At 37.5% G+C, this 18965-nt stretch overlaps 1 protein-coding gene across 6 annotated transcripts in view; it reads left to right on the top strand.

Moving 5' to 3' along the window:
• The window catches only part of THSD7B (thrombospondin type 1 domain containing 7B), a 1079084-nt gene that overhangs the window by 843747 nt on the left and 216372 nt on the right, over nucleotides 1-18965 (top strand). For all 6 annotated transcript variants that reach the window (XM_036237409.1, XM_016145417.2, XM_016145415.2 and 3 more), the window contains 2 exons: nucleotides 11742-11936; nucleotides 17266-17529. In XM_036237409.1, the coding sequence (XP_036093302.1) occupies nucleotides 11742-11936; nucleotides 17266-17529 (459 nt within the window). The remainder of the gene's footprint in view (nucleotides 1-11741; nucleotides 11937-17265; nucleotides 17530-18965) is intronic.

Raw genomic sequence — 18965 nt, 5'->3', positions numbered from 1 at the left:
TCTTTATTATTTATGGACACATTCTTATTTATAAAAGTTTTTATAAATGGTTTTAAGCATGACTTTTGGGAGAATAATTGCACTCTGGTAAATGCTATGATTCCAGGATTTCTGGAAATGCAGCATCTAATTGACATGATTTGTGACATGACTTCTGAACTTTTTCTAAAATTACATTTATTGTTTCGTGATTCAGAATTTTTATAGCAGCTTCATTGAGATAAAATTTCTTTTTAAAACATAGTTTTTGTAGTTTTTAGTATATTTACAGAGCTGTGCATCCATCACCTAAAACAATCTAATTCCAGAACATTTCATCATTCCTAAAAGAAACATTATACCATTAATATCTACCCCTACTGAATTATATTTAATGAAAAAAAGTCAGAGATAAATAGAGCTACTCTAAGGTATTGTAAAATTGGAGAGAGAATCACTGTATGTGTAAAAAGCTTGGTTGCTATGATGATTCCCTCATATTCACTGTTATAACTTAATCTAGATTGATTGCCGACAAATGTCTTGCAGAATGTGATGCTTTATATGCATTAATAATGGTCTTTAATATAGGTTTTACTATTTCTCTATAGGAGGAAGAACTCAATCTAAGTAGAAGGAGTGGCTAATAATCTTTAAAGCTGAATTTGTATCACATGTCCTCTCTATTCAGCATGTATATATATTTTTGGTCTAGTCTAGGGGAAGGGATAGTTGGTGATTAAGATACTTGGCTTGCTGTTTTGTTAACAAGCAAGCTATTCTTTGAACTTACATATTTATTTTGGGTGGTTTCACTATGGCTAATGGAGATCATTATTAGTATAAATTTAAATTATAGATTTAAAAAAAAATGTATCTGGGATCTAAAGCTACTCCTGGACCACTTGTATTCACACAAACATCATCATTAGCCTACATTGTCCTAGAAAAGGACAATTTAATGTTTTTCTCCTAGGATTTAGGATTCCCACTGATTACTCTTTTCCCATTCTAGTTTTTGAAGCTTCGTGTATGAGACCTCCTGATTTCTGATTTTACTAAGAAATCAATTTGGTTACCTATGTTTGCCATTTCCACCACCTAATGCCAAGGGCCCACAGCTGATCCTGATCACTGCTTGAAACCTTGGCTGGGTAACTTGACCACAATTTCTAGCATTCCTTTCTGGAATTTGCCCCACCAGATCAGCAACCAGAGTTTAAGTTCTCCCTTCTTCCTTCTATGTGACCCTACATCTTCTTCTTCGTTTATGAATTGTTTATAATTTCGTTTCGTTCTCTTTTTTTCCTGAAGCACTTTTTCTTGTCAATATTTTTAAGTTAGGGGCAGATACCTTGAAGCCAAAAGCCTTACCTGTGTATATTTCTTTGGTTAGCTGTGAACAAAGAGAGCTCCAGGGCCTAACAAATGCTTTGGAATAAAGCAAATGGAATTTTTAATTGTGCATTTTTTGAAATCTTGTATTAAAACCTAAATAAAGCGCTTCAAGTCAAGTATACATTATCAGCTTATGGAACATTTCTTATTTATTTATTTTTGTTTCTGAGAGGGCAACAGTAATTGGGGAGTATGTTTCCAACATACAAAATGAGTTGTATCTTTCCATAAGCAAATTTATAATTGGGCTCCTGCAGACACACAGCTTCACATATGGTACTTATGAGTCAATTAAAGCACCCTAACAAGCAATTACGGGTTTATTGTTTAATTCAATTTCCACAACTCATGCTGCTCCACTCAAAAGTTGCATATATGTCAGTCAGCGTGTAATAATAAGCACATATTTTATTCAAATGCTAGTTTTGAAAATGGAGCCTCCAAAACTGTGCTCCAAACAGTGTGCTCTGTACAGGGGGAGAGAAAATACAAGGGGAAAACGAAAGCACTTGCGGTTTGGCAAGAACTTCTAATTAGACATTTGAATATTAGCAAGTAAGACAAGCCTACTACTTACAATTGTCACAGGAATCGAATTACTAGGATATTTTCTGAGTGAATTAGGGTATGTGGAGTGGTTGGTTGGCTGAGCTGAGGTGATTGAAGATCATAGGAGAAGGGGGCCTGGGTCTTTAAATGGAGAAATTGGCTTGGTCAAGCAGGGGTGATTTCAACCTCTGTGCCTTGGAAATACCAGTGCTGGGGGTTGCCGTTCCTGTTCCTTCTTATGCTACCAGGGCTCCTGGCCCTCCACATACCAGTGCTGGCCACTTAGGGAAAGGAGTAGAGCAGTTCTTCCCTCTCTTCTGCAGCCAGAGTAACTAGGAGCAGACAAGCTGGGGAAACTTGATTACACACAGTATCCAAGTGGACATACTGATATACGTCCTTGCCTCCTGATCCTAGCCAGCTCTTGGGTCTATGTGGATGGATGTAGGAGTGGCTCAGGGCTGCCTGCACTCATGGTGGACAGCTCAGAGAATGTTCCCATAGTAGTGTCAACAACACATGCTTGTTGTGAAAGAAAGCATAGAGTAAGCTTTTTTTTACGGGATATAGACTATTACTTCTAGCTGTTCTCGTGTCTCTCTCAACTGGAATATTTTTCTGAATATTGGAGATTCTAACTGATATACCAAACAGATTTTCCTTTTAGTCATTTATGAAGTCAAAAGTTGAAGTAATGTAGTTGGAAAAGAGAAAGTGGCTTTGCATTTTACATGGCTCAGACTGCCCCAGATTCTGGTATTTGCTGTTGGAATGAACTTTTATTTTTTAATTAAAAAATTTTGAGTGACATTGGTTGCTAAGATTATGGAAGTTTCAAAGGTACAATTCTATAAGATTACACCTGTACATTACATTATATGTTCATCACCCAAAGTCAAGTCTCTTCTGTCACCACATATTTGACCTCCCCCAACTTCCTTTCAAGTCAGGTAACCCCCATACTATTGTCTGTGTTTATGAGTGTTTATCATTTGTTCATTTTGCTTAGAGTAGATGTACATTCTTAATATGCTTGGTCTTGAATAAGAAATAAGTCTACCAGTCTATTTTCCCTAAGGACGTGCCAGCAGAGTGTAGGGACAGCAGTTCTAAAGGTAATTTGGGTGGCTGATGGAAATTAGGCAGGATGATTAAAAAATTAAAATATTAAAACAAAACAAACCTGTTATGAGGGCAAGGAATTGGAAAGTCATAGTAAACCTGTGTCATATCTGCTTTTCTTCCTATTAAGGGAGTAGATGAGGCAGGCTTGGATCTTATTCTAGTGGGTGAGGCAATGCCTAGGGGCTAGGAAGAAATATCTTTGCCTTGTGCCCCCTCCCCCACTGCCCAAGATCTGATTCCCAAAATCTGTGAATACCTTACCTAACTTGGCAAAAGGGACTTTGCTGTATAATTAAATTAAGGATCTTGAGGTGGGAAGATCATCCAGGTGGGTCCAATGTAATCACAGCCTCCCTTATAAGGGAGGCAAGCAGCACCTGGTGAAGGAAACACAGGGACGGGGTGTGAGGACACTACACTACACTCTTGGCTTTGAAGCTGGAGGCAGGCGCCAGGAGTGAGGAATGTAGGTGGCCTCTGGAAGCTGGAAAGGGCAAGACACCTAATTCTCTCTGGAGCCTCCAGAAAGAGCCAGCCCTGCTGACATCGTGACTTTAGCCTGATAAAACCGATTTCGGACTTCTGGCTCCCAGAATTGCTCCCAGAATTGTAAGAAAACAAATTTTTGTTCTCTTAAGCTACTAAGTTTGTGGTAATTTGTTATCATGGCAACAGGAAAACAGTAATACCTTGGAAACATACTAACATTAAAAAAAAGGTCTCTTGGGGCTTTCTCGATATAGGCGTACCTTAGAGATATTGTGAAACCACAGAAATAAAATGAGCCATAATCTTTTTGCTGATGTAGGGTTTTGCCTTCAATTTGTAAAAAACATAGCATCTGTGAAGCACAATAAAGCAAGAAATACCTATACTGAAGGACCAATGGCATTGTTATCCAATAGTGCCTCTAAGTCCTTCAATACCTGACACCAAGCTCTCCCCTGAGGCACATTGTACAATGACCCCTTCCTCCTACTCCAGGGTGGGTTCGAAAGAACCCATATATTGTATTTAGTGGCACCTTAATGTTTGTGAATCACTTATTAAGAGACACAATAGTCACACAGACTGAGGTTGTGGGCAGGTTAGGGTAGTACCAGCCTTGGGCTCTGCTCTCCCAGGCCTCTGCAGTAGGGGCGAAGCATATGGATGGCAAGGTTCTTATTTGTAACATACTTCTTAGTTTATATCCTTAATCCACCCAGGTTTCTCTCTCTACATCCTGGCTTCAGGGACAGGGATAAATAACACCTGAGGAGGGAGATGGATGCAGTACAGGGGAAGTCTGTCAGACATGAAGAACAAAAAGCTCTCTTCTTCCTGCCAAGTGGTGGGAAGGAAAAGAAATGACTGAGGGAGGGAGAAGTAGGAGGAATATGTGTAATAGTTACTCCTGACTTGGGGCTGATGCCTAGAGGTGGTGAATTTGGCTAAGAAAAAGGAAAAAAGCTGACATGTTTCTGTCTCGTGCCCTGTTTGGAACTCTGGGGAGAGATGACCTACAGGAGTTCCACTTCAGAAGGAGGGCCTGATGCCTACCCAGGTCCTCCCTGAGTTCCCTGCGCTATAGTGAGTCTCTCGGAGTCCCCTTTTACCCTGAAAAGAATGCAGCACCTGACAGTGGCATCTGGCAGGCTTAACACGAGAACCTGCCCTGATCTCCCAGGGCACTCATCACATAGCCCCAGCAGAATATGTCATGTCAGTGTTACCGTTTGGTGGCGATTTGAACTCTGGTGTCGCTCCAGCAGCATAGGGAGGGTAAAGATGTAGAAGTACAATTAGCACTTTTCCTTGGTTTTTCCTCCACGGATGCAGCAAAGAATCACAGGTCAGTGAGATTTAGAAAAAGATTAATTAAAGGTATATTTTAGAAGGAAACAGGCCATACTAAGGAAGGCTGCAGCCCTGTGGAATTTGGGAGGGGAAAAGAAAAGACAGAGTACCCCCAAGGGAGGGGCAGCTTTTCGGTGAAGAAAGCTGTAACCACGCAGAAGTGGGAGGGTCTGAATTATATTTGGGCCATGGTGGGTGGTTATAAAGGCGTTCCTAGGAGATTGGCAAGTGAGGTCAAGTTGACAGTGGGCTGCAGTATAACTCTACCTAGTGCGCATGTGCTTACCCAGAATTCAGTCTGTTATAATTAGATTCATGAACTTCCAGGTGTAAACATGGTATTATAATGATGCAATAATGAAGCTGAGGTTGTGGGCGGGTTAGGGTAGTACCTTCTGTGTAAGCGTCTGTAGCTGGATTAAACCAGCTATAGATTTATGGCCCTCCCATCCTTTGTCTCCCGGGCTGCAAGAGAGATTCCCTACCTACCAATGGGGTGTTCTTTGGGTAATCTCTAGGCTGGGCCTCTATTCCTTTGTTCCTCTGTTGCTTATATCTGACTAGCTATCTAACACCAGCAGATACCAAGGTGGGGTGAGAGCTCATCAGCTAGAGGGCTATGGCCCCTGACTAAGCTCAGAAGCAATTGTCATGAGTTTTTTTTAGCCTGCAATGAGACTTTAGCTGTGGATGTCACCAGGGCAAGCAGTCACCAAGTAGACAAGGGTCACTCTTTGCACATGCTGGCAGAGACCCAGAATGCTTCTGAAGGACCATTACATAGCTCTGACACCCTTGCTGGCTGCCAAAGACACCCAGGAGACCAGAAGGGGAAGTGGCTGAAAAAGCAAGACTGTGCATTTACCTGAAAATAATTATTTTAAAGGGGAAGGAAGCTAAAAGTGGCCAAAGCAGATTGTGTTAATTTGTGCCTTTCCTGATTGTACTAGGAAGGCAGTTCTTAAGAATGATTATGTCATTCTTTAATGAAATAATTGGAGTGGGGTACAGATCTCAGACTCAGCAAGAGGAGGCCTGCCCTGGCTTCCATGCTTTGGAGGGCCCTTCTCCGGCCTTCTAGTTCTGCTCCTTCCCATTGGGTGAGATTCTCCATCAGAGCCCATGCTTCCCATACCCGCCCCCAATTTAAACTCGATCTGTTCCTCAGGACCTTGATACTCTGTTCCTAAATGGATCTGAGCCATCTCGAAGGAAATGCAGGTATCTCTTCTCTGTGTGTGACCTCTAAAGAAAGCTTACATTATCTATGTGTACACCCCAGGACTGAGGGGTAGATAGGGGGTGGCCACTGTGTGAATTGAGCTTTGGGGATTAACTGCAGTGCCCGCTTACAGTGCAAGAAGATCTTTCCTGGGGAGTAGAACCCAGCTGGGAGTGAGAAGAGAGAGAGCAGACCAGATACCCAGGGCTAGGCCCACAGTCTTTGGCCACATTCCAGTCTGAAACTCCAAGTTATCCCAGAATTTTTATTAGAACCTGGCTTTCCAAATCATTAAGAAGACATATATGTTAAGGTAGGAAAATAAAACCAATCTATTACACATTCGTTAATTTCAGTTATAACTCTTCATGTTTAAACTTGTGATTTGTGACCTCTTCTTGTGTTCTGACACTGAACTCCGCACATATTAGGGACAGCCTGGCATAGTGTCATTAAATTAGTAACTTCGCTACACAGATAATGAAACAAGTAGTTATAAATGTTACAAGTCTTAGCAAAGGGGAATTAAAGAGTTCTACATGTGTGTAGAGCAAGGGCAGGAAGCCAGCCATCCCACTGTTTGTTTTTTTGCATAGGTGCGTGGTGTGCCAAGCTCCTGGCTTTGCTCGTGTTGTCACTGGACACATCCTACTCATTCTTCAAGTGTCACTCCTTCCACGAAGGCTCCTCTGACTGCCCAGTGCCCGAGGTCTGTGCTCTTGCAGGACCCTAACAGTAGTGAAATTCATCTCTGTGAGCAGGGCCTGACATGTAGAACAGATTGTCTAAATGTTGGTTTAGCTGAGCAGTTGGTGCCTGCCCTCTCTGCTCCTGCACATGGATGTAAATTGAGCTCTATACCTCACCTGAAACAGTTTACAATTGCAGGATGGGAAACTAATAGAGTCTTTCTATCTTTGTAGCATGTCACCCCTATTTCCTGGAGATCATGACCGCTTGGAAGGAAGTTTTCTTATCCTTTCTTGTCAGTTATTAGAATCGAACTGTGGATGGGAGCAACTTTAGGAAAGTAATGTGGTGTCCTTGGTGAAGGTGATGAGCGTGGACAGATTTGAAGTGCGGGCTACATCGCTTATTTAGTCTTCCAGGCAGAAATTATAGTTTCTTATCATAAGCCTGGCAACCCCTGCCCTCCTCATATAATTGAGAAGACAAACTTATTATGGCATGTCTGACTATCGGAGTTTAGAGATGATGGGGCAAAGAGACCATTTAGCAATAGTTAATAATCTGCTGATTTTAGTCTTCATTGAAGCCTAAGAAGCCTGCCTAACGATTCCACATGAACAGCAGTTCTTTTTTTAAAAAAATTAACCATGAGACACACTGAGAATTCATACAAGTCTTTCCTTGTTTCTTTTGCTAAATTCTTAATTATACATTTTGTGTCAGGGCTTTTTTTTTTTTTTTTTTTTGTTCCCCATGCCATTAGAACTGAAATTCAGATAACAGGAAAGCAATTAGTAACTTTTCTCCCCTTTTTGGTAATTTTCTCATGGCTCAGTTTGTGTAATTAAAAGAAAAATGAAGTTGCTAAACTCAATTATATCTGTTATGTGCATTAGTAGACACCACAAATAGGAAAGTGTGACCTCAGGCTTCACGGAGGTTTTTAGAGGGTTCTAGATGACCCTGTACATCCATTTACCAGGTAACTGTTCCTGTCTGAGAGCTCTTGTCTGAGTGGTTTGGCTCAACCCCTTGCTTCTCCATTGTTTCGCAACAAGAATATCCAGCTGTCCCGGGGGCTACTCTTCGAGCTTTCTGACCAGACCTTAAGATAGCTAGAATTTTAAACAGTGTGCAATAATGAGATTGTTCTGGAGCTATTTGAACTAATTTTACCTGGGAGTACAATTTTCCTCCAGTAAAGAGGATGGTATTTCAAGTTGAATAAATAAAATATAATTATGCATTAAAGAACCACTCATCTTAAACAATTCAGTTCAGGTAGGAATAGATGACAAGAAGGGTCAATAGTAGTTGCCTCTCCCTTTCCCGATAGTAAGATCTTTCCCACCAGAATAGTGACAGTATGTTAAATACTTAAAAGCACCAAAAGAGAAATCTTTTCTCTAGATTATGGCCTGCAAGTGATTTGCTATGATACAAAGGACCCAGACTCAGAGTTCAAGTAAGCAGCACATGTCCGACAGATAAATTCTCTGTAATGGCTTATTTTTTCCTGACTGCAAATTATGTATCCTTTCAGTTCAAGACTGAACTACCTACTTATCCTTTCTATGCCTCGTTTTCCCCATTGGTTATCACTGTTTGGGAAATGGTAATATTGTACTACTATCTTCTATCTACCTGCCTGTCACTGCCACTACCCTAGCCTCCTGGAAGCTAGATTATTTATATGTACCAGTTATTCCTAGTTTATCTAAATGTCTTCACTTTTTATTTTCTCTATGTATGTATCTTTTCATTCCTTTGCTGTTTTTCCAGTCCTTGCTATTCAGTATTTTCCTGCCCTCTACTATAATTCAATACCCATCATTCATCAAAACTTTATTAATTAAATAATTCCTTTTATACCTGGACATTCCCAAGAAGGAAATTGTTTTGTTTAACTTATTCATATTTTTATTTCTAGTAATTATTTTTAAATTAAATTTATCGAGATAACATTGGTTAATTACATCATAATTTTCAAGTATATGTGATTATAATTTGACATCTGTGTGCTCTATTGCATGCTCACCACCCAAAGTCTAGTTTCCTTCCATTACATTTGACTCCCTTAACCCACTTTGTGCTCCCCCACCATCTTTTCCCTCTGGTAACCACTATTCTGTATCTGAGTTTGTTTTTGTTTTGTTATTCTTTTTATACTTAAAGTTAAAATTTTAAAGAAATCTGAAAACCTTAATGCTTAGCCTAAACTGCTGATTGCATGATCTCTAAGTGTGTCAGTTGCCACTCACCCTTGGGCTATTCGATCACCAGTAGTAACAAAGAGCAGCGGACTTCAGATTAATGTGATTGTTGCCAAATTTCATGCTACAACTTTGAATGTATTTCGTGGCACTTGGAGACCTCCAGGATTTCCATTTGATTACTAAATCAGTAGTACTGCATCAGTGATGGTTCTGATATGCTGTACACAGCTCTGTGAATACAGTGAATGTGTTCAGGGCATAGCTGGTATATTGGCTGACTAACAGTGATTTTAAGTGTAGTACCAGAATCAGGTGAAGATTAAAGAACAGTTTTCTCCATAGCTTCACCTGTCAAATTCCGAGGGTAGCCAAGGAAGAAATGAGGCATGGAGAGTGAGAGTATGTCCATATCTACTTGGTAGAAGCACTATAGCCTGATTAATTTAAAACAAATGTATAAACAAATATGATGGATAATGATTATTGATAGCATTTATCGAGCTCTTGACATGTGTGAGAAACTATGTTAAGAATTCTCACAACTTTTTGTCGTAGTGCTCTTATTATACTTATTTTAGAGACAAGAATAAAGTAGAAGTAATTTAATGCATCTCAGTTCACATAACTCCCAGATGTTTGGATTTAGATTTGCATTCATGCCAGTTGACAATGTCTGTTAATTCCATCATACGATATAGCTATGCTTTAATTTCTTATGTTCTCCTTTATTAATGAAAAATAGTTCAATATTGACATTCATAAACCCAGTGTACTATTTAGATAATTGTAGAACTTTAAAATATCGTTGAATTTTTATCAAATGTCAAATAGCAATGCTTTTAAAAGTATTTACAAATCTTCATGTTATTCAGTGCATACCACTTTGGGAAAAAATAACTTGGCATGATGAAAGTCCCTTAAATTGACTCCAAATTATGTTACCATGCAATTCAAATAACATTTGCTTGTACCCTACTTGAGAAAGTATCTTGCTGTATTCATCATTAATGACTGTAATATTCCTGACAAAGAAAATGCAGGTGATGTTGGCTTGATGTGCAATGGATTTTATTACTAGAATGTAGCTAAAAACAAAACTATTCAAAATGAATGAATAGCCCCACCTGCCACAGTACAGATTTATAAACTGGGAAATAGTGTGTGTGCATCCATTATCATCTTAGCCAATTCCTTGGTTCTAAAGCATTATAGGTTTGGCTATCTAATGCTATTATGGTGTTCAGATTGATTTGTTCTCTGTTGTGCTCAGAATAAAGAATTCAGAATATAAGAAAAATGGGCAACTGAAAGGAACCCCTGTGTATACTTATCCCGTGTTGGAGAAGTTTATATATAGAATTTTAATAACATTCACCCTAAGCTGTGTTCTCTTTATTTCTTATAACTCGGTAGATTTTCAAGGACTATAATAAAAATGATCTTATATTATGATTTCTTTACAATAATGAACTCAGCAAGTATCCACTAATACCCACCATGTCCAAAGGCACCAAATATGGGTAGTGAGTGAACAGGCTGTATCAGAACCACCTGGAACACTTACAACATAAATATTCTGAGATTTCTACCCCAGAGATGCTAGTATAATAAGTCTGAAGTCATGCTGGTATAATAACTCTGTATTCACATAGATGTCCATGGTTAAGGATCAGTTTAGGGGAGTAGTTTTCAAGGGGGCAAAGTTTGGCAATATCTAGAGTAATTTTTAGTTTTCTCAACTGGAATGATGTTTGTGCCACCAACATCTGACAGGTAGGTGCCTGTTAGATGCACAAGAGACATTCACGTACCCACAAAAAAAATTGTCTAATCTAAAATGTCAGTAGTGCCAAGACTGAGAAATAGTATTCTTGAGAATATAAAGATACATCTATAAAAAATCCACAATTAATCAGGACAAATGAAAGATGCACAAAAATATTCATAATTGAATAAAATAAATCATTAGTCCAGAGAATCAAATAAAAAAGCAAAATTTCAAAAATGTTTACCTCATTTAGCATAATTATCTCAGGATCCATCCATATTGTCACAAATGGCAGTATTTCATCTTTTTTAATGGCTGAGTAATATTGCGTTGTGTATATGTACCATATCTTTTTCCAATAAGCCAAACAGAAAAATCCGAGAACCATATGACTTCACTCATGTGGAATATACAACTGAAAGCAACAAATGAACAAGACAAAGAAACAAAAACTCATAGAGTTACAGTTTAGTGGTTACCAGAGGGAAAGAGGTAAGGGAGAGGGAGAGGTAGATAGATAAGAGTAAAGGGGTCAGATATATGGTGACTGAAGGAGATTTAACTTTGGGTAATGAACACACAATGCAGTATACACTTGTCCTTTTCTTTGTCCTATTATTCACTCTTACAGATTCTTTTCTAGTTTTACATCATCCCTAGAGATCACATATATAAATTACTGAAAGGTATTTTGGTTGCCGTCATTTTGGGGTTTGGATTAATAATGTAACCAATTAAATTCTCAAATATCTCCACTGAAATGTTTAATTTCCAGAGAGAAATAAGAGTAGCTGTGTTGAATACCTTTTGCAATCACAACGATAACTAAATTTTCAAACATTGGGGTTCTGCTATTTTATCAAAGAACCAGCAGCAGCTGACTTAATCAAAATTATAACAAAATAACCTACCTGTATGTGTATGTGTTTTGTTTTGTTTATTTGTTTGTTTTCAGGTATATCGTGTATCTCTGATGATAACCAGTCAGCAGAAATGACCGAATGCCTCAAGCAGACAAATGGCATGCCTCCCCTTGTGCAAGAATGCACTATCCCGTGTCGAGATGACTGCACCTTTACTGGCTGGTCCAAGTTTACTCCTTGCTCCACAAATTGTGAAACAACCCGAAGCAGACGGCGACAACTCACAGGTAATGTGTGCTTTTCACTCCATGATTTCAGACAAGCGATGCACTCCTGAACTCTCCAAGGACAATGTAAGCTCTAGAAGAACAGGAAATTGTGTCAGGTCTCTCTCTCGCTGCAGCCATATCTGCCATTATATATCCTCTGTGCCTATGCTTAGCACATACTATCCACTCAATTACTATTGTGAAAATAATGAAAGATATGAACCGTTCTATAACTATAAAGTTCTCTATACAGCTTTATAAACTCTAGCCATAAATGACAATATATTCACTGACTTCCCTGGAGTGGTTAATTGCTAAGTTTCTGGTGTTTGTCATGCCAGGAATTCTCGAGGTTCAAAGCAGTTACTAATTTGTAAAGCACATCAAAGGTATATCTAACTTAGATCATTGTATTTTGCCCTTATCTTATAGCAATTTCACCTTTGAAAATTTTAGCAGTACAAGGTAAAAATCAAGTTGTGTATATTATTGAATTATTGATTCTGGTTACATACATGAAATTTAATAGAAATTAAAGCAAATTACTAGTTTAATTGAGGCCCTGGAGCAATTTTTGCCTGTGATATACAAATAATTGATGCTGTAGTGTATTTTACTGCCTGTCCAGGTAAATATGCCAGAACTTCTCTTAATTTTATATACATTTGTATATGCTGAAAACAATCCAGGAAATGCAGAAGCAGAGGAAAAAATGCCCAAATGATCATGGGTTAATAAGATTGGGTTGACATTGAAGAACTCAACACAGATGACTATTTGTTCTTATCAGCAGTTCAAGTGCTAATTCTCTTGTTTTCAAAACCCCTTTGTTTGAATAAATTGCTTATGAGATTGTTTTAAATTTAATTCTAATGGATTAACTTAATGGGTAAGAGTCTTTAACAGAATTTCTGCATACAAATCAGGACCCTATTCATAAGTGTAGGTGAAATTTATAATCACATATAGAAACATTAAAATATGCTGAACTTTGTGTTCTTTCCTACAAAAAGCTGTGTATATATAATTTTATGGAACACTGCTTGTATTTCAAAGATGAAACATTTCTTATAGAGAAATAATGTAATAGGATACAATGTGTATGACAGGAATAATATCAAGTTCAAGGGGCAACTTAGTGACACTTGGTTTGCATGCTCATATATAATGCTTTAAAAGACATTATCTTAGTTACTCTGTTCATATCTTTGAGATGAGGAAGAATATTCTTTAGAGGGGGAAAATTTTTTAATTAGTGGCCGGTTTGTCTTAAAGTTCACTAATGATGTTTTGTACTTACAAACTGAGAAAGGAAAATATTGAAAATCCTAGGATATTTATTCATTTTACAACCAACATAGTTTATTATGAATAGTCAAAAATTTAATAAGTTAAATTTTTATTTAAAATATACTTTTTATGCAGATATTGAAGAACTGTTGAACATTTTCTACAAACTATCCTACTAATTACTCATACTAAAACTTTAGAATTTCTTTTCAAATTATTAACTGCTGTGATTTTAACTAGCTAATTGATCTATTGTTCATCTTAATAACTAAGTGACACATAACTGGTCAATTTCATTAAATACATGAGAAAAAAATCTGTCAAAGAAAAATGATTTAGTATCATTGTTTTAAAAATGTAGTGAATTGAAATTTTCAACTTCTGAAGACATCGTGATATAATGCTTGTATTTTGCCTTCTCTTGTGTGATTTGATAGTCAACATAATAAGCAATCCATAACATGAATGACAATAAAAGGCACAGACTTAGATCATAAAACGGTATGACTCTTTAACACAGATAAACATGGAGAAGCATATAGACCCAAATACAAATGATCCATTGAATATGGGACCATCTAGAGTATTTTTTTTTCTCTCTCCATTTTTAACAACAGGCTTTAATTAAATATCTGAATGTTGTGTTCTATGTGTTGTGCCTAAACTAGATCAACACCTTTTTTAGACTTAGTGGTAATTAAAGCAGTTGTTTATATGAAATATTTTAAATAATTCATTATATAGAAGAATGGCTGGGGTAGGTTGTGTAAAGGCCAGATGCCAAATGAGTAATTTCTAGGACCTGAAAGATGCTCATGCCCATGTAAGAAATATACAGACCTGTAGAGAATTTTTATGAGTTTATCTGAGTCAAACAGAGGATATGACTGGAAGCAAGATCTCAGACTGAGGAGAATGCTTCTGAGAAATGACAGTTTGTAGCTTGTTTTATGCATTTGGATTTTAAGGAGGGAATTTAAGGAAGATTACAGGAAAGTAGGAGAAAGCAAGGAGGGGACTGGATTAAAAGATGTAGTTAAAGAGTTTGTGTGCTGTCTTGAGGATGGTCACCCTTTAGAAGGAGGGGTCTGAAAAGAGGCCTTTCAAAGGGGTATTAACCTAGATGCACAGAAACAATGGATAGGGCTTGCTTAAGGCAAAGATAAGCCTTTTACTAAAGAAGTTATATGCCCCGGGCATGACTACCCACTATAACCTACTCATTTAGAAATTTGTAATCAGATTGCTCTGTGAGGTTACTTTCCAAAGGAAAGTAACCCCCTTGTTTTTTTGTTCACACTTAGTATGACTAGCTTGTAATGTGTGTGGACATAAGAAACATCCAAAACTGTAGAGAATTTTAAGGGTTTATTTGAGCCGAAACTGACAACATACGCTAAGGAATCAGTTCTCAAATGCTCTGGAGAATAACAATTTTGCAGTTTCGTTTATGCATTTGAAATTAAGGAAGTGATTTAAGGAAGATTACATGAGGGTGAGAGAAAGCAAAACAGGGATTAGATTACAAGATTATATGTTTTTTAAGGTGGTTACACCTTAGATTACAAGATTATATGTTTCTTAAAGGTGGTTACACCTTCCAGGGGTATTACTTCTGGCATTCTAAATGTGTGTTAACCCAGATGCACAAGAACTATGCACAAGACTTAAAAACTTTTCACTAAAGAAGTTATAGGCCTGGGGTGTGCCTACCCACTATGAACTGCCCAGTTAGGAATTTATTACAGTACCCCCCTTTTTTTTTGGTCCATGAATGCCAGAGGCAGAATAGTACAGCATAGGTAGGAGGCAGACACTAACGGGCTCAGATCCAATGGATCCTTGATAACCATGGTGAAGAGTCTGGATTTCATTCCATTAACTATAAGTCACTGAAGAGTTTAAAACAGATGAATGATGTGATCAGTTTTTCATTTTTGTAAGCTAGTCTCAGCTACAGTGTGGGGAATAGAATAAAGGGAGTAAAGTACAGGGGCAATAAGATCTTGGAAGAAAGTGTTGCAGGATTTAAGCTGGAGATTTGGACGGGAACTAATGGTCAGAATGGAAACAATGGACTAATTCAAGAAATAGTTACATATTTGAAATAATAGATCTTTGCCATTAAACAGATATAGATAGGAGAAAGAATGATTCAAGTATGACATTCCAGTGTTTGACTTGGTCATGTTTGTCAAACTGGGAAATGCAGAAGGAGAAAGAAGGATTGTGATAATAAGAGGATAAATATGGATTTTTCCAGGTTGAGTTTGATCCTTTAGCTATGGATTTCCAGTTTGTGGGTCAGAAACTTGAGCACAAAATCTAGGCTGAAGACAGTAACGAGGGATTTAAGAGATGTAGATGATTATTTAAAATCTGTGTGTGGATGAAAATGTAGGATCAAAAGAGAAGTGAAGCTTTCTCATCAGTGAAAAGAAGTACAGAGGGAGAATTAAAAAACAAATAAGATGCGTCCAGAGCAATCATGGTGGTTTGGGGGTAGGGGCGAGGGGCAAAATGGTAAAGTGTGCTATTGAACTTGGGAAGGATGGAGAAGTCAACACTCTGAACTATCATCGAACAACCAAGTCTGGAAGATAAGGGGTAAAACATATTCCAGGGCTTTGTTTTATTACTTTGGAAAGAGTAAGTAGCTTCAAGCAATAGGTAGACTCAGAATCCAGGGTTAAGTGTGTTGAGAAAAGAGTGGAAATTGAATAGATAGAGATAATAGTATTTTATGAATGTTTGGGAAGCACCAGAGACTTGGCCATGTTAAATACTGATAGAAAGGAGCCAGTCACCACCACTGATGTATCTCTCAACCAGTAAATTCTTAACAGCCCTCACAGAGACTGTGCTTCTCAAATGTATTCTCAGCAAGTGCCCCCAGTGGTAGAGGCAAGTGAATACATTTTCCCAGAGGGACAGTGGTGTGGCTCAAGCTAGTGCAAGGTTATTTCAGGACTGGAGGAATCTTTGTTGTGGCAGTAAACATCAGGGAAGGCCAAAGACTAAATCATCAGGAGATAAGTGTAGAATTGTTGCGTGTAATGCAGACTGACAACAAAAATGTAGTCCAGGCCTCAGCTTATATCCAGTATTTGTAAGACAGCCATAAAGACTAGAAATAGGTCTATAAAGCTGCCTATTTTGTAAAAAAAATAACTAACCAAAACTTCAGCTAATGACCCATTAATGAGGAAATAAAAATGGTGTTTCTGAATGCAGGAATATTTTTAGAAATCTAGAGGAAGCATGTTGACAGCAAAGTTGAATCAAGTTACAGGCTGACTTATAATCCATTAAATACGATTATCAATTAATCAGAACTGTGAAAAATGACTCTGCATTATCATTATTCAAAGTGGGACCGCAGCTAAAAAGTCCATCAAAGTCATTCAGTAAAGTCAGATTCTAAAATATTTAAGTCGAAAAGGTCTCTCAAAGTAGGAGCAATAGCTTTTTTCTCAGATAAAATTATCTAATATAATTTAAGCATTGCTTTCCATCTGTTTCTGCCAGTATTTGTGAGCTGCCTGATAGTGGAAACCAAAGTAAGTTCTGCCATACCCCGGGTGACACTTAGCCTCACTCCATTGTACAGGAGGATATTATTTTGTTCCTTGAATAAATAAACTCTGATTTTAAAAAGTCACTTTAAAAAAGTTAATATTTACACTATTTTGTTGGTTTTCCTAGCAATCATCAATTTCAGGAAAAATGGAGACAAAGTAATCAATTTGTTTTTATCAGCAAATTGTAGGGAGAATAAATAAGAGTTTTCTAGCTTTTGAGCCCCTGTAGCAAGCATTTTTTGAGTATTTTGTGCCTCTCTCCAACATGAAAACGTTTTTTTTCAAACTGACTTGAATTTCACAGTTACTCTGGGAGTTGCTTCTATTGTCCTAGGACATCATTCCATGCATAAAAGAGTGAAAACAAAAAACTTTAAGTTTTAATATTCTAAGAGCTTTTAAATATAATAATGTGAGTGACTTTTAACAAAACAGCAGTTGTGAAATTAACATAGTAATGTCTCTTATTGAAACAGGAAAAAGCAGGAAGAAAGAGAAATGCCAGGATGCTGACCTGTACCCGCTAGTGGAAACAGAAGTATGTCCTTGTGATGAATTTATATCTCAACCTTATGGAAATTGGTCAGATTGCATTCTTCCTGAAGGCAGAAGGGAACTTCAGCGAGGATCGTGGGTACAAGGAGACAGCAAAGAATGTGGAGAAGGCACGCGCTTTCGAGCAGTAGCCTGTTCTGATAAAAATGGAAGACCTGTTGACCCCTCCTACTGCAGCAGCTCTGGTAAGGAGATGGATGGAGCAGTAACAAATGTGACACTGACATACAGCCCAGGAGGTTTGTCCAAGGTCTAGAATTAGTAGCTTTGTTATTTAATAGCCGCTTCAGTTCTCCTTTGTCAATAACACACTGCCTCTCGTAAAATGTGGGCATATGAAATGCACATATCCATGTCTCATTGCCTGTCTGGAATGAGAGTTTTGGATCCTTGACTCACCTCACTCTGTGCTTCACCTTTGATCACCTGTTTGCCGGCAGCGCAGTTGCTCTGCTTCACTGAGAAAGCCAAAGCCCAATACAAATGAACATGTTTTGTGGTGTTTATTGGTGCTCTGATCATATATAAATAAAGATCAGGCCTTGAATCTCTTCTAAAACAGTTTACAAAATACCAAGGAAAAAGATAATTTAAATATTTTACTATACAACATGTAAGTGGAACCAGATAAATAGAATAAAACCATATAAAAAGAAAACAGGCAGGCCGGGAGAGTTTTGTGAGATACCAGGTAGAAGACTGTCTCTTTTCTTCTTTTCCTCCCTTTTCTTTGAAACTTGGGAGAATTTGAGATGCAGGTGAATAGAGAAAAGAATGAAAACTAAATACAGTTGGGGTAAATGTGATGGAATAGGCTGAGACTGATGATGGCAATGGAATTTGAATTTCCTGCTCTAAACAACTAAAGTTAGGAATTTTACAGATGATATAAAAAGAGAGAATTTGTGTTTGAATGGAAAACTCTGGAGAAAAATTTATCAATTTTCATCTCTGTCATCAGTCTTTAATAAGCTTTCTCAATAATATGAGAAATGGTAAATTAAATTTATTCCTAACATTCAAGTCAGGTAAATGATAGTTTGTCTTTATTGCTAATGTATTAGCTTGTCTTCATTTAAGATATACCTGTGTCATTATAGGAATGCAATTTAAAGATTCATGATTTTTTAAATTGGTGTCATCATGCTCTGGTTCCCAGATTAGTATACAGCATTGTTTTTAGTGATTTGACTTTCAGAAACACTGAACACATCACATGCAAGTAATAGACCCATTTTATGGAAGTAAAGGTGGTTGACTTTAATCTTTGTTTTTTCATGCATATGTATATATTGTAAATTTCTGGAATATATTTGTCATAACATTGTGTAAATTTAAGATGTATAACATGCTAATTTTATACATTTTTATACTGTAATGATAGTCAAGGTAGTAATAATTAGTTTTTCTATCATACTATATACCTATCATTTTTATATCTTATTTATAAGTGATATTGGTCTATAGTTTTCTTGTAGTGGTTTTGGTATCAGGATAGTGCTGACCTTGTAGAATAATTTTGGAAGTGTTCTCTCATCTTCAAACTTTTGGGAAGAGTTTAATAAGGGTTGGCTCTCTACCTCCTCTGCTAGACAGATAGCCATATCTCAAAAGCCTAGTC

This window comes from Rousettus aegyptiacus, unplaced genomic scaffold (assembly GCF_014176215.1).
Source record: "Rousettus aegyptiacus isolate mRouAeg1 unplaced genomic scaffold, mRouAeg1.p scaffold_m13_p_2, whole genome shotgun sequence".
In the NCBI taxonomy this organism is placed as follows: Eukaryota; Metazoa; Chordata; class Mammalia; order Chiroptera; family Pteropodidae; genus Rousettus; species Rousettus aegyptiacus.
The sequence above is the reverse complement of the archived record's forward strand: the minus strand, read 5'-3'. Positions and strand labels throughout refer to the sequence as shown.